Source organism: Lipotes vexillifer, unplaced genomic scaffold (genome assembly GCF_000442215.2).
Source record: "Lipotes vexillifer unplaced genomic scaffold, Lipotes_vexillifer_v1.1 scaffold680, whole genome shotgun sequence".
Lineage (NCBI taxonomy): Eukaryota > Metazoa > Chordata > Mammalia > Artiodactyla > Lipotidae > Lipotes > Lipotes vexillifer.
In genome coordinates, this window is record NW_006780838.1 from 1574744 (window position 1) to 1590388 (window position 15645).

Consider the following 15645-nt stretch of genomic DNA (forward strand, 5'->3'; position numbering starts at 1 on the left):
AAAGTTTGGGGAAAGAAGTGGGGGAAGATATCCTGCTTAAAAAGTCATCTAAAAAGAACGAAGGCTGTCTGTTTGTGTGTCCGTTTGTGCTCATATAGAAAGAACTTTAAAATCTTTAAAATTTGAATGAAGTAGGTACGGTGAGTATGATTGTAATGTTATAGAAAAAAAGCTTATATAACAAGTATATACACTTGTAAATGTGCATAAAGAACTCTGGAGACATACACAGCTCTTCCCTGGGAAACAAGACAGAGAGACATGAGGGAGAGAACAGGGAGAATGATGCGACTTCACCTTTCATTTTTCTGTACCTAGAGGTTGCTACCGTACACACGGCTCACGTTTACTTAATAGAGGGAATCTTTTGGCTCTAACCTCAGTGCCACCTTGGCTGGGCTCTGCCGGGGCCCTTGCCCTCCTCTCCTCAGAGCTCCCTGAGCTGACCCCTCTCTTCACTTCCTGGGAGCCCTGGACACATTTTGTATTCCATCTTGAGTTTTCTACCTCTGAATACCTAAAGCGTGGATCTGCTGGCCTTGGGGGGGGGGGGGGAGAAGATGTGCGGAAGAGAGGACTATTTTGCGTCCAGGACTAGCCGCGCAGTCAGAAGGAATAGGAGGGCCGGCTCTGCTCTCTCAGCTCAGAGACCCGAGAAGAGGGGTTTGCGGAGGCTGGCGGGTCGGGCAGCTCTCAGGGCACGAGGCAGCACAGCCCTTCGCTGGAGGCGGGGTTCCAGAGCAGAAGGCCAGCCCTGGCCCATCATGGCCCTCCCTAAGCCGGTAGCGGAGGGGCGCCCTCGGCTGATAGTCCGCACGAGGGAAAGGACCTGTGGAAGGGCCCCCAGGACCGCTTTCCCCTCCGGAAGAGGAGAGGCAGCCAGTGCCTCTGCCTCCTGCCCTCAGTGAAGTCCCTCTGCTCTCTCGTGCCAACAGAGGAGCCGATCCGGCTACTGCGGGAGGTGGTGCTGTTGACGGATGACCGGAACCTGCGTGTGAAGGCGCTGACGAGGAATGTGCCTGTGCGGGACATCCCGGCCTTCCTCACGTGGGCCCAGGTGGGCTGAGGGGGCCACAGCGGGGCCCACCCCCATGGAACCATTCCCGAGAGGCCACCAGGCGCCCAGAGTAGCACAGGAGATGCTCGCGTGCCTGAGCCACCAGTCCACCCAGACAGTAAACCACCCTCTTCCCCCCCCACGCCGTGGCCGCGCTGTGGGGGCAGCTGCTCCGCACAGAGCCCCTCCCAAGGGCCGGGGCGGAAGCCGCTGGGACCCTCCTGGGCTTCCGGGATTTAGCAGGGAGGTGGCTGGCTGCAGTGACAGCAGGTGGGCGAGCCAGACCGCCCGCCGGTGCTCAGCCTTTCTCCCTCCCGTGTCCGGTTCAAGGGTTGGGGGAAGGCCTCTTAGCCCGGGGGACTCAGCCACTTTCTCAGCTGGAGATGGGGCAGGGGGTTAGAGTTTCCATCAGATGCAGGTGAGATCACGGGTCCCTTTAATCTTCAGAGCCCCTGTCCTGAAAGCGTCCAAGAGGCTTTGGTCACGCCATGAAGAGAGTGCTCAGGGCGTCTCTCTCCCCCTGAGGCCTGGATTCCCCCATGGACCCCACCTGGGTTCTGAACAGCAGCCCTAGCCCCCCCGCCCCCCCCGACTCCACACACACACACACACACCCATCCCGCTGCTCTTCCCGCCCTTACCAATCTGGGTCCACTGTACTGGGCCAGTTGTTTTCCCCTCGGTGGGTCATGGGTCTTTAGGGGAGGGACATCTGCTCTCAGGCCCATGCTTCCTGGGTGGCCTTTGCCTGCTCCGTCTCCCTCCATTGGCCTTCCTTTTGCTCTAGTTCCCACTTCACAAAATTTCCTCAGACTCTTCTCAACTCCCCTCCCTTTCCCCCTCCCGAGCCATCCCCCTCACCCTCCTTCTCTTTCTAGTTGATCCCTCTCACCTTCCTGGCCCCTCATTTCCTTGCCATGGAGGTTCTCACTCTGAACCCTTCTCCCGCGGTACCTGTGGCAGGAACCTAAGAAAGCTTTCCTGCCGCTGACCACCTTTCCCAGGCCCCTGTGCTCTGGGATACTTCCAGGCTCCTCCAGCCCAGCCTGAGGGAGGGTAGGGTGGGCCAGTGCCTGGGAGCAGCATTGCCTAGCCTGGAGTTTGCACCGTTTCTAGCTTTGCCCTAGAAGAACGTCCCTTCGCCTTGGAATTTTTTGTTGCCTCTTTCTTTAGCTGGCACCTGTGTTCAAAGCTTCACTCAGGAGGCTTCCTACTGGGAAAGCGGTCTCCCAACCCAGGGACAGGGATGGAGGGGGACTCAGGGGAAGACAGGGTTTGGAGGCGGAGCCAGGAGTTAAGTTTTGATGGGACCAGTGGGGGAATCCCCCAGAGCCCCCCATCTGACTATACAGCCTGCCCAGAGGATGGGGGCAAGGCAGTGCCCTCCCGGAGGCCCGAGATTATGCCAGAAGGAGGGGGAACTGTACAGGAGAGCCATGGCCGACGATTTGGGGCTGTGAGTCCCCCAGGGCCTCAGAAGACTGGGCTTTTGGGGGTATAGGGTCCCTGGCCTCTCCTCTGAGATCCTTTCCCCTGGATGAAGGCTGACGACTGGGTGGGTGAGAGACCCTATCTCTCCTTTCTGTCCCATTTGCAGCACTGGATTTGTTTCCTTAATAAATTTTTAGTTATGAAACATACCTGAGCTCTTGCTGATCTGTCTCTGGGACCGGGGAGGGAAGGTCCAAGCCACCACACCTGTATGAGGGCGCTGCTTCGGGTCCCTGCACCCACCCCGGTGCGGCCCACCCAGCTCCTTGTGCAGGGCGAACAGAGCCGCTGGGTCCAGGGTCCTTGGTTACTGCTTTATTGCTGTTTGGTTCGAGTATAGAAAATGGAAGCGGCTCTGGAAGAGCCTGTGTACAAGGTAGGAAATATACAAACGAGGAGGAGGGAGCTAAAGAGACCACGTTCCAGCCCAGCCCAGCCTGGGCTCGGGGTTGGGGGGGCCGCCCAGGGCGCATGCAATAAATATGGTCCGGGGCCCCAGGGAAGGGAGGGGGGGGGACCACCGCGGGAGTGGGAGACCGGGTAGGCCAGGGCTGTCTCAGCCCTCTGACTCCAGAGGGAGGGAAAGGTTAGCCCTGGGGCTAGTGCCACTTGTGCAAAATGAGGAACTTCACATTATCAGTCCCGGGGCGGGCGGGGGCGGGGGCGGGGGGCCCTCCGGCCGGCTCAGTCCCCTCCCCGCTCCCCAACTCTGCCCGACGCTCCGACCCCAGCGGGGAGATTCACAGTGAGAATGGGTGTGGTCGCAAGGGCCGGAGGTAGGGCTGGGAGCGCCCCAACAGTGACACCCCTTCCCCCAAGAGCAGCACGGAGCCGGGGGAGGGGGCCAACGAACCACAGGAAGAGGCGGAGAAGGGCCGGGGGTCTCCTTTGGTCAAAGCTGATATCAAAAATATAAATCTCCCTTCCCCCATCCCACCCCCGTCCCGGGGTTTTCTCCCCACCCCCACCCCCGGGCTAAGGCACAAAGCAGTGAGGCCAGGTGGGGCCGCCGCCCCTGCGGCGACGACGCTGCCGCAGCCACTACAGTCGTCGGGCGCGGTGTGCCTGCCTGCTGGTGGCCCCCGCCGCCGCTGCCTAGGGGCGCGGGCCGGGGCCACGCGGCGGCAAGACCAATCTAGGTCGGGGAGAAACGGTCGATGGTCCGGCCGTCGGGGCCGGCGGCCAGGTGCGCTCCCTGGCTCAGCACCTCGGCCGCCTTGTCGGGGCTGAGGCCCAGCTCCGCAGTGAACTTGGCCAACGGGTAGAGGCTCTCGAGCGCCACCTTGGGGTCGTGCAGGAAGTGCGTGGTCTGGGCCAGCAGCTCGGCCGCAGCCGCCTTGTCCTGCTGCTTCAGGCTCAGCTGTTCAGCCGTGAGGCGCGCCACAGCAAAGACGCCCTCGGGGAAGTCGAGCTTGCCCTTGCCATCGGGGCCGGGGACACCGGGGAGCCCCCCCAGGCCCGCCAGCGCCCCGGCCGCGCCGGCCGCGCCACCCACGGCGTGCATCTTCATGTGGCTGATGAGGTTGCGTTGCTGGGCGAACTTGCCGCCGCACACCTGGCACTCGTAGGGCTTCTCGCCCGAGTGGATGCGCATGTGCTCGGTGAGGCGGTACTGGCGCGTGAAGCGCATGCCGCACGCGTCGCACGCGAAGGGCTTGAGGCCCAGGTGGCTGCGCATGTGGCGCGTCATGGTCCCGCGCTGCGTGAACTTCTTCCCGCAGATGGTGCACGGATAGGGCCGGGTCAGCCAGTGCGTCTTCTCGTGCTGCCGCAGCGTGGCCGGGTCCTTGTAGCTCTTGTCGCACGACGCGCAGCGGTACGGCCGCAGCAGCTCGCCCAGGCCCCCCGGAGCCCCAGCGACCTTGTCCCCACCGCCTCCAAAAGGGGGCCCGAGGCCGGCGGCCCCTGCAGCCACCTCAGCCGCCTCGGCCCTGCCGTACAGCGCCTCCTCCTCCTCCACGTGCGCCTCCACGTGCGCGTTCAGCTGCTCCGAGCTGGGGAAGCCCTTTCCGCACGGGATGCACACGTACAGGTTGTCGCCAAAGCTCTCGGGCTCGCCATAGGCCAGGTGCGGGCACGGGTAGCCCTCAAGGTGGCCGCCGGGCGGGCTGGGGTCCTCGCTGCTGCCCGTCTCCTCGCTGCTGCTCTTGTAGTCGTCGCCGTCGCCGCCCGCGCCAGGCCCGTCCAAGCTGCCCGGGTAGCGCGGCGGCGGCGCCAGGCCGAGCGGAGGACCCCCGGGCGAGGCGGCCGGGTCCCCGCCTCGCTCCTCGCATCGTTCGCCGGTCAAAAAGGCCATCTGAAAAAAGTGTAAAATCCAGAAAGGCAGGACAGGCCAGGGAGAACAGGGAGCGTTGTTATGCTGATGGGCGGGATGTAAATTGCCAACAGCCACCCTGGAGAAACGTATGGTATTTCCTGAAACATCGAAAAAACCTCCAGCTTCTGAAAGGGCAGCGGCGGCAGGGGCGGCAGGGCGAGCGGTGGCTCCTTGTAGGCTGCGGGGCCGGCGCTGGGAGGGCTGTCTGGGCGCGGGGGCAGCTCGCGCTCGCCCGGCGGCCGCTCGGGAGGCGCAGAGCCCGGCGGGCTTTTCTTGGACAGGTCCAGGCCGCAGAGCGGGGAGCAGCGGCGCTCCGGGGCGCAGAGCGCGGCGGCCGGGCCGGGGCCCGAGGCGTACAGCTCGGCGCAGTGCGTGTTCACTGCGGCCTCGGGGCCCGACGGCGCCTCGGCGGTGGGCGGCGGCGGAGGGCCGGCCGGGGGCGACGGGCGTGGCAGCCCTCAGGCCCCGGCCCGGCCTCCCGTAGGGTGCGTAGCCGCCGCCGCCACCGCCGCCGCCCCGCAGGTGGCAGTACTTGCCGTGGCGCTTGAGGCGTTTCTTGCACAGCGCCACGAGGTCGGGGATCTGCAGGTAGCTGGCGGCAGCCAGCACGGCGCCCAGGCTCGGCTCGGCCCCCGGAGCCACGGCGGCCGCCGCCGCAGCCTCCGCGCCATCAGCCAGGCGGCCGGTGTAGATGAAGTCCAGCACCAGGCGGAACACGGCCGGGCTCACCATGTCATGGTCCAGGTTGAGCAGGTTGTCATGCACCACCAGGGACTTGAGGTAGGCGCTGCTGGCCGCCAGCACGTTCTTGTGTGCGCGGAAGAGGGCGTTCTGCACCACGATGATCACGTCGCACAAGAAGCCCTTGGTGCGCTGGTTGTTGAGCTGCAGCAGCAGCTGCCTCGAGTGGCCAGGCGCCTCCATCGTGTCCAGCATCGTCTGCCCAGCACAATCTCCTGCGGGGACACACACCAGCCGGGTCAGAGCCGCACCGAGCCCTCGCTGCCTGCACCCAGTCCGGCGCTTCTCCCCTCCACTTCCCCTTTCTCTCAGCTGGGCAGGGGCATTGAGCACCGCGGCCTGGGCACTGGCGGAGGATCCGCGGCCTCCAAGAGTGGGAGCCTGGGCCGGCCGGCCTGGACCAAAAGAAGGAGCCGAGACTGGCTGGCGGAGAGGAGGCCAGGCTGGCCTGCACCCCCAGGCCTGATACCGCCGGGCTCACAGCCTGGGTTCTGGGGGCTTCCGAGGAGAAAACTGTTCGGGCGAAGCGACCCTTTCGGAAACAGTTACCCGATTTGAGGAAAATGTCCGCTGCAGGAAAAGTCATTCAGGGCTGAGAAGTTTGCCCAAGTGGGATACAAGGGAGCCGAGTAAAAAAGCGCCTCCCGCCTCGAGAGAAGTTGCCCCAGTTGGGGGAAGAGGTCCGGAGGAGGGGAGCGCGCTGCCCGCCGTGGCGCCGCCCTGGCCGGGGGCTGTCAGGCCCTCAGTTGAGGCCCGGGCGGCGGCCGTGGCGCGGGAAGCGGAGGCAGCGGCTGCCGTGGCGGGCAGAGCACGAAGGCCGGCCCGGCGCGGGGAGGGCGTTATATCGGGGCAGGAGGCTGAGGCAGGAAGCAGGTGGGGGGGAGGGGGGAGCCACGCGGCTCCCAAGGGAGGGAGGGGGCAGCGCCCCGGGCGGGCACCGCGCACAGCCGGCTTCGGCCCTGACCCCGGCCTGCGCCCCACCCGCGTCCCGGCCCCGGCCTCGGCCTCCGCTCTGCATTCGCGGGCCCGGCGCCTCCCTCCCCAGCTCCCCTCGGTCCCTTCTCCACGGGACCTCTGCCGCCCCAAACTTGGGGAAAAGTTTCCCAACTTCAGACAGGCCGGGAGGAGCGCACCAGCCGCAGTCCCTCGGCTCCCAGCTTTTCCTCTCGGCCCCCAATTTCGGCAGCCAGGCGGCCGCCGGGCCTGAACCGAGCCCTGAGCTCCCCGGCCGTCCGCTCGCCAGCCCGACCCTATTCCCCGCCTGGCCCCCAGGGCCTCGCGGCCCGTTACCTGCGGCCGCAGCCCGGCCGGGCTTCCCTCCCCGTGGCGGTGGCAGCTCCTAGTCGGCGCCCCACCCGCCCCGCTGCCAGGCGCCGCGCTGTGCCAGGGAGGGCAGCGCCCCTGCCAGCCCCGCCCGCCAGCTCCCCTTCCCTTCCCCTCGCTTCTCTAGCCCATGTGCGGGCAGAGCCGGCCCCGGGCCGCTGACCCTGCCGTGAACCCGGCGCAGAGCAGCGGCCCGGCGGTCCTAAGTCCTCTAGGGGCGACACCCGGAGCCCCGAACGCCAGCCGCGTTGGGACGCCCGCGCCAGAGGATGCGCCCGAGGCGGCCAGCGCGCGAGGACCGGGCTGTTCGGGTCCCCTGTCCCTCCCGGTCCCCACCCCTAGAACCTACCTGGGGGGCATGTCGGAAGCCCCGGGCCCGGCTGCCGGCGGATCCAGGGGGGACGTGGCTGCGCTGCCCTCCGCCCGCCGGGCCCCCGGTCGGTCTGTCCTGCTGGTCCGTCCTCCCCGCGTCCTGGTCGCGTCTCAGCCCCGCCGCGCTTTCCGCACACTCTTATCTGGAGCGGCCCGGGCCGGCGGGGGCTGCTGCAGCTATGGCGCCACCTCGCGGCCGTGAGGGACTTTACGCAACACAGCCACAGCCTCCTTCCTGCGCACCTGGGCCGGAGGCGCCCAGATGCGGAGCTGGACTCAGGAGGGGGGCCTATTGGCAGATTCAGCCTCCCAGATGTGCCCACCTGGAGGCCCCAGCCTCGGACTTCCGAGCCCCACAAACCCCGGAGTTTTGAGCTGAATGCTCCTCTGTACATACTTCTAAATTCCCACATTGCCCCAGTTCAGTTAAGTCCTGCCCGCAAGGAGGGGACTGTAGATGGCGGGAGAGAGGTTTTGGAAATCCTAAGGAAGAAGAAGATAGACAAGATCTTAGGGGGCCCTCCTTAGATATTCCTGGTTGGGACTGTCCATTTGTAACCCCCCCCCCCAACACACCCACCCTCACTTAGCCACATGGGATAGGTATGCACAGAATAAACCCGTTTGCACCCAGACCCTCTCCAGGCATTGACACCCGCGGGCCCTCATGTTTGCACAGACACACACCTGCCCCCTTCCGGAGTCCAAGATCTGGCTTTCTGGCATACTCAGGGGACTGTCATGTAGGGCCCTCCATGACCTGGGCAGAGGTGGTACCCAAACAGCCCACCCTGAACTTGCAGGCCTCTGGAGGGACCCCAGGATATGCGACTGGGAGTGGCTGGACAGCGCCTCTTGGGGGTCCCGCAGAAGCGACCCAAGCCCCCAGATTCCCCGTGTGAGCCGTTCTGAGGGACGACCCGCTTCAACGACCTCGTCTCCAAACCCACGGACCCGAGAGAAAAGTCACAGGATGGCCTGCAGCCCGGGATGCCCCGCAAGGTCCTGCATCCCACGTGAAGGCCGGGTTCTTGCAGGTGACGCCCCTTCTGGGAAGGAGGGCACCCCGCACTAGAGCGCGGGCGTTCGCACAGCTAACTCCGGAAGTGTCCCCGAGCCGCCCCGGCACATCAGGTCTGCAGCCAGCGCCTGTGTGGCTGAGTGGGCCTCCGCAGCCCACGCTCCGCCTCTTCCCCGCACCTTCTGACCCCCGCCCACATGGTGGGGGGGGTGGGAGTGGGTCCCCAAGAACGCCTGCAGTTTCTGATTGGCTGCGCCTCCCTCAGCCGCCGAGCGCGAGAGGCTGGCGCAGAGTTACCATAGTAACCGATGAGGTTCGCCCATATCGCGTCTCTCCGAGGCCTTGGAGAGCTTAGCAACCGCGCAGGGCCGCTGGGCGGTGGGGGCTGCGCTCGCCGCCCACCCACACCCCACCCCTCCGCCCGCCCCGCGCTCCATCCTTCGCCCCCACGCCCGCGCCAGAAGTAGTGGCTGAGTCACTCATTGAGGGGCCGCCGGCGCGGCCACTCGCGGTCCCTGACAGACACCAAGGTCTCGGGCGCCCCCCAGAGGCTCCCTTTCCTCAGCAGGGGACTTCATGGCCTCGGGGCCAGGAGGCGGCTCCTGGTCCCCAGAGGTTCTTCTGACTCCCACTGCTTCCCGAGTCCGCCCTCACCCTGTTTCCACTCCGTGTTCTGGGTCCATCTTATCCCCGTCCTCTTCTCCGTCTCCCCCACCCCTGCCCCAGAGTCCTCGCTAAGGAAGTAGTGGGGTTCCAAGAATGAAAATGAGCTGACAGCCTCCAGCGAAGGTGGACCTCAACATCTTGGCGGAGAGATGTGCTGTGTGCCGAGGTGGGAAAGTGTATGGAGTGCTGGGGGGAGGTGGGAAGACACCTGAGCAGTGCTCTTAGATCTTAGGGCTTTGATGGATGAACAGGAGTTCTCCCCCCAGGCAGGAAGGCATTTCTGGAGAACCAGTGGGACAAACGCTGGGGGCCAAAAAAAAAAAGTGGGGTGGGGGGACTCTAGGAGGCCAGATTCCAAAGGGTATGCAGGACCTCTTTGACCCCATTTCTGCTGTAATCTTTTATCCCCTTGATGGGGCCAGATCCTAGTCCTACAAGGATCCACTCAGCCCTGTCTCTGTTCAGTGGAGTCTGTCCACTGTGGACCCACCCTAGGGTCCCCTGTGCCCACTATTTTTGTTTTTCTTCAAGCCTCCCCAGATCCCCACTTCCCGACCCCTATTCTCACACTGTCCTTACATCTGTATGGGAGGGTCTGAGAGAACTGCCCCCAGCATAGCTGCCCTCCTGTGGACTTCACTCTTCCTCAGTCTTTGACCTTTCCCTCCCTCCCTAGTTCCACCTGCTTTGGCCTGGCATTGTCCCCTCCCCACCCTAATCCAGTTCCTCTCTCTGGACACACTCCCCTTCCCCACTGATGGAGCTAGGTTGGGCCAGGATCATTCACTTCCCTGATCCTGTCCAGGAGAATCCATCCTTCGCCCCCACGCCCGCGCCAGAAGTAGTGGCTGAGTCACTCATTGAGGGGCCGCCGGCGCGGCCACTCGCGGTCCCTGACAGACACCAAGGTCTCGGGCGCCCCCCAGAGGCTCCCTTTCCTCAGCAGGGGACTTCATGGCCTCGGGGCCAGGAGGCGGCTCCTGGTCCCCAGAGGTTCTTCTGACTCCCACTGCTTCCCGAGTCCGCCCTCACCCTGTTTCCACTCCGTGTTCTGGGTCCATCTTATCCCCGTCCTCTTCTCCGTCTCCCCCACCCCTGCCCCAGAGTCCTCGCTAAGGAAGTAGTGGGGTTCCAAGAATGAAAATGAGCTGACAGCCTCCAGCGAAGGTGGACCTCAACATCTTGGCGGAGAGATGTGCTGTGTGCCGAGGTGGGAAAGTGTATGGAGTGCTGGGGGGAGGTGGGAAGACACCTGAGCAGTGCTCTTAGATCTTAGGGCTTTGATGGATGAACAGGAGTTCTCCCCCCAGGCAGGAAGGCATTTCTGGAGAACCAGTGGGACAAACGCTGGGGGCCAAAAAAAAAAAAGGTGGGGTGGGGGGACTCTAGGAGGCCAGATTCCAAAGGGTATGCAGGACCTCTTTGACCCCATTTCTGCTGTAATCTTTTATCCCCTTGATGGGGCCAGATCCTAGTCCTACAAGGATCCACTCAGCCCTGTCTCTGTTCAGTGGAGTCTGTCCACTGTGGACCCACCCTAGGGTCCCCTGTGCCCACTATTTTTGTTTTTCTTCAAGCCTCCCCAGATCCCCACTTCCCGACCCCTATTCTCACACTGTCCTTACATCTGTATGGGAGGGTCTGAGAGAACTGCCCCCAGCATAGCTGCCCTCCTGTGGACTTCACTCTTCCTCAGTCTTTGACCTTTCCCTCCCTCCCTAGTTCCACCTGCTTTGGCCTGGCATTGTCCCCTCCCCACCCTAATCCAGTTCCTCTCTCTGGACACACTCCCCTTCCCCACTGATGGAGCTAGGTTGGGCCAGGATCATTCACTTCCCTGATCCTGTCCAGGAGAACTCTGCCTCACACTGCATGGACTCTTCCTGTCAATTCCGACCTCCAGGAACTCTAAGTCCTCCAGGAAGTGGTCTCTTCCCTCCTACCCCCAGAGACTCTTCTCTGCTAAGCTGCCAATGTCCCTCATTCCACAAATGGGTGTTAAACGCGGTTTGCTGAGTGTCAGGCTCTGAAACTGGCATTGTGGACCAGTCCTCCTCCCCTCCAGTTGCTGAGGCTTCCTCTTCCTCTCTCTCCCTTCTCTTGCCACCTTTGCCCCACCTCCCCCATAGAGGACCCTCTTGCTCATTTCTGGGGAGTCCAAGCCACCCTCCTCAACTTTTCTGCCCTCCCTCGCATCTCCAGCTCCCGTTTGGTACCTGGACTCCCACTGAGCCTTTCCTTCCAGGCCCAGCCTCCTCCTACAAAGCCTTCCAGACCCCTGGGCTCCCCCACTCCTCTTCCCTCATGTCCCTGACACCACAGCTCTAGATGCTGCCAGAGGCCCCTCTGAGGGTCCAGCTTCCTCTCCTGCCCCCTACCCCCCAAGGGTGACGACACCGCAGTGGCCTTGTGGGGTATAACGCCGCCGCGGGGCCTCTTGTGACGTCACAGAGCCGTCGGGTCCAGGAACTGAGGAGTGGGAGTGGGGGCTACTGGGTGAGGGTCTTGGAAGGCCGGGCGAGGGTGGGGTTGCGCCCCCAGGTGTCCCAGAGTGAATAAATCTGTAATGGACCCGTCTCCCCTTCCCCGCACTGTCCTCTCGCGGGCCCCCAGCCCGCAGTTCCGGAAAGTTAACCCCTTGTAGACCGGTACAGGGGGCGCGGGCTCCCCTCCCCGTTTCTGCTTCCGTACTCCCTCCTCCCCCTCCCAGCTCCCCATCGCCTCGGTCCCCACCCCGCCTCGCCACTATAAATAGCCCCTCTTCCCGTTTCCTAAATTCCCTGCTGACGTCGGCAGCGCGTCAGTGTGTAGGAGCCGCGGCCGCATGAATGAGCCGCCGCACGAGTACTATGCGCGCCTATAAAAGCCGCCGCGCCAGCCCGGCTGCGGGAGGCGAGCGGGCGCGGACGCAATACAGCCGACAGGTAAGCGGGACTGACCGACCAACGGGCGACAGATGGACCGATGCACGGACACGGACTGGAGGGCAAGGAGGAGACCGACAGGCTGCAGGTTAGAGGGGCCACTAAGGGGTGGGGTTGGGGACAGGGTGGAGGGGACGAGGGTCCACTCGCAACTGCTGGAGCTGGAGGCGTACGCAGAACCCTGTGCAGCACCTGCCTGCGCCCGGATGGAGACGCAGCCACTTCGGAGGAGCGTCGATCAGAGGACGGACCTCAGAGTCCCTGCGGCTCTTCCTGGAGCTCCTGCGCCATCCTCCCAAGAAAGTGGGACGAAGGTGCCGGCGCCCCAGGAGATGCGCCCCCTCCTCTCCTCCCCGCAGAGCGGTGACTCAGCCTCGCTAACCCCCGGTCGGCTGAGCTGGGGCGCCGGCGAGAGACAGACGCCCACCTACCCGCCGCCCTGGCCGCGGCTTTCTCGGGACCCCTCCCCTCATTCAGCCGGGGGAGCCCCCTCCCTGTCCCGTCGAGCTGGTCCCTCAGCGCCCCCAACTTCCCGCCTCTGCAGGAGGAGCTGTCCTCTCAGGACCAGGCGGGGGCGGGGTCTCAGCCGGGCTGCCCCGCCCCCCATCGCCCTCCGCCTCCCCGCAGCCGGAAGTGCCTCTCTGCAGGGACATCTTTGACGTCACAGGGTTTTGACGTCAAGGGCCACGTGCCTGTTCGCAAGCGCTGGGTCAGAGGGCTGCAGACGCGGGGGAGGAAGAGCAGCAGCGCCCCCAGCTGCGGGCGACGGAGCCACCCTGCCCGGGCAGCGCGCCGGCACCTTGGCTCTAGACTGCTTACTGCCCGGGCCGCCCTCAGTAACAGTCTCCAGTCACGGCCACCGACGCCTGGCCCCGCCCCAGGACCGCGGACCCGGCCACCTGCCGCGCCCCCGGCCCCTCTGTCCCCGAGGGTCCCTCAGCCCCGAGCTCGCTGCCCGCGCCGCCGCTGTCCGCGGTGCTGATCCGGCGCGGGCACCGCCATCGAGCCGTCCCGTCCCCGGTCCCCAAGGGCTACTGAGGGGCTGCCGGCCTACACGCACATCTCATAGCCCCAGGAGTCCAGCGCCCGGCCCCTGCCGCGAGCGCCGTCCCCCGCCCGCGCCGCCGCCGTCCCCCCACTCCGCGGTCCTGACGTCAGCCAAACTGGAGCTGCCGTGGTGCCGTCAGCAGCGCGCGCCCCGCCCCCGCGTCTCCAGGGCAACCGTGGCTTTCGATTGTTACTGTGGGAACCGGAGGTAACAGTCTACAGCCATGGTCGCCCCGCAGCACGCCCACGCGCCGCGCCGCGCAGCGCACAGCCGGGGCCGGGATGGGGGAGGCTCGGGGCAGGAGGAAGCGGAGGCGGCGAGTCGAAAGCCCATGTGTCTGCGGGGGTGGCGGGAGGTGAGGCGCAGGGAGGCGGGCTACTCCGGAGCCGGGCATCCACCCAGGCAGAGAAAGGGAAAGAAGCGCGGTCTGCGGAGTATGCCTGACCGTCCCCCTCAGTGGCCGTCCCGTCCTCCTAGCCGAGGTACTGCACCCAGGGGATTGTGAGAGAAGGGGTAGTTCTGGGATTTGTGTTCTTTTTAACTCCTTGGTGGGAGGGAGGCTGCTAGGACCTGGAAAAATGTTTGCATCCTGGGGACCGAAGTGGGTAGACGGAGGAAAGTTTTCCTGAATGCGCCACGACCTCATTCTTCCAGGAACCCCTAGCTGAGTAGGCAGAGGGCAAAGGGTAAAGCTTGAACCCATGTCCTGATGGAGTCACAGCCTCCCCTCACTCCTCTTCCCTCTCTTTTTCCCTCTGGGTCTTGAAGGATAAGAAGGGTTCCCCAACCCTCAGGAAGCCATAAAACTTGTAAAGTTAACCAGTCCTTAAACCGTTGTCTGAACATACCAGCATCCTCACCTCAGTCTATCTCTAGATGCTGTATTCCAGTTTTAGACAATGTCTCAAATTAACCCAAAAGAGGGGGAGGAAATATCAGAGGAGCTGAAGTCCTCTTGGGCCAGTGAAGTGCAAGCAATGACCTCTTCAAAAACATTCTGCATGTCACCTGCCACCACCATCATCACCCACGGGCTGACTGTTGGATATTGGGTTCAGGACCTCCCAAGGGACAGGGTTGGGAATGGTTAACGCAACCCAGCCCTGCCACCCATTAATCCCAGCCCTGCCACCCATTAATCCGATTTTTCTCTACCTCTTCATGTCCCCTCCTTTTCTAAACTACTTCTAAGGCAGCTGGTGCTGGTTTCACAGCTAATCAACACCCACACATTGTCTTCTTCCCACCCAAGGACAACACTGAGGTATTGGATTAAAATGCACCTGATTCTGGCATCCGGTGGACATCTGTGGGCAGACTGTAGTGTGTGCACATGGGAGTAGTGCACTGTGAAGCAGGCGGTCCAACCTGGCATCACCATCAACTGGTTGTTAAGGGGCCATATTGTTTCTGAGCCTTCCGTAAAATGAGATAACAATCCCTCCTTTCTGGCAGGCCTGTTGTGAGGACCAAATAAGATCATGTAAGTAAAAATCTTTGCAAACGGCAGAAAGCTATTTTGATCTTAAGTATTCTCTTAGGCTGCTATGTCCTTGTAAGGGGGTGGTGGTGGTGGGAGACCCCAGCTCTGGGCACTTAGAATGAACAGGGGAGGGGGACACATTTCTCTGAGCAGAAGCTCTACGACTGGGGCTGTTGAGGGTTCTTTGCTTAGGGACTCTCTGTCCCAAGAGCTTTAGGAACTAAGGTGGAGTGAGAGGTAGAAAAGAGAAATGGTAGGGATGTTTTGAAAAGGAGAGACAAAGTCTTTTGCAGTCTGAACCCATCTGAAGGTGGTCAGAGAGGGGAAAAAAACAAAGGACTGACTGTACAATGTTAGAGTTTTTCAGTATCTTGAAAATCACTTAGGGCACCGCGCCGCCACCCTATTTTATGGATTAGGAAGGTGAGGCCCACGCAGGACATACTGTCCAAGAGTAGTGAGTGGTGGCCTCTCTGCTCATCTTCTGTGAAGCAGCAGAGAAAACAATGACTAGTAAAGGTCAAGAATGGGAGTTCTTGGATCTGAATCCAACTTTGGGTAAGTTACTTAGCCTCTCTGTGCCCCTTTCCTGAGTTGTAAAATTAGGTTAATAACAGTATCTACCTTATGAAGTTGTGAGATTAAACTAGCTAACTAAAGCTTCTGCTTAGCACAATGTCTGGCATAGTTAGCACTAAATAAATTATATTCCTCTTCCTATCCTCTAGACCTCATTTTCCTCAGGTGAAAACGTTAGATCGATGATTCTTAACAGGAGAGCTTCCTCCCTCTCCCTAGTGGAGTGCATGGGAATCACATGGGGGACTTTTTAAAATTACACATATTTACCAGAGACTTACACTTTACTCTCTAAGGCGGTGGCTTTCAAGTATTTCATTGCATGAGAATGACCAGGATGGTTTGTCAAAATGCAGATTCCTGGGTCCCAGTAGCTCTGGAGTTGGCCCCAGGAATCCAAGGTTTAACATGATCCTGATGCAAATGGTCCATGGAATGTGTGTGGAGGGTGGGAGGAATAACCCCTTAAGATTCCCCATTGTTCCTGGAGGGCATGATGGGAGAGGACGTATCTCACTTGTTGGGAACCAGTGGACCACATGATCTGTTTCCTTCTAGGTCAGACATTTTGATTCTCAGGGGAATTTTTACCTCCTCACTTCTGTTCCACCGGACACTGCTCT

At 62.4% G+C, this 15645-nt stretch overlaps 2 protein-coding genes across 2 annotated transcripts in view; one reads left to right on the plus strand and one right to left on the minus strand.

Annotated features, from left to right (window-relative positions):
- SMG6 (SMG6 nonsense mediated mRNA decay factor) overlaps positions 1 to 2697 on the plus strand; it is a 242306-nt gene extending 239609 nt beyond the window's left edge. Inside the window, exon 19 of the mRNA XM_007454196.1 lies at positions 936 to 2697. Coding sequence (XP_007454258.1) covers positions 936 to 1066 — 131 coding nt within the window. The 3' untranslated portion in view covers positions 1067 to 2697. The remainder of the gene's footprint in view (positions 1 to 935) is intronic.
- A 986-nt stretch (positions 2698 to 3683) lies between these two features.
- HIC1 (HIC ZBTB transcriptional repressor 1) lies at positions 3684 to 7492 on the minus strand. The gene is given in 4 exon segments (XM_007454200.1): positions 3684 to 4907; positions 4952 to 5309; positions 5311 to 5821; positions 7279 to 7492. Coding segments are annotated over 3 exon segments (2073 nt in total). The 5' UTR covers positions 5802 to 5821; positions 7279 to 7492.
- Between the last annotated feature and the right edge of the window lie 8153 nt (positions 7493 to 15645).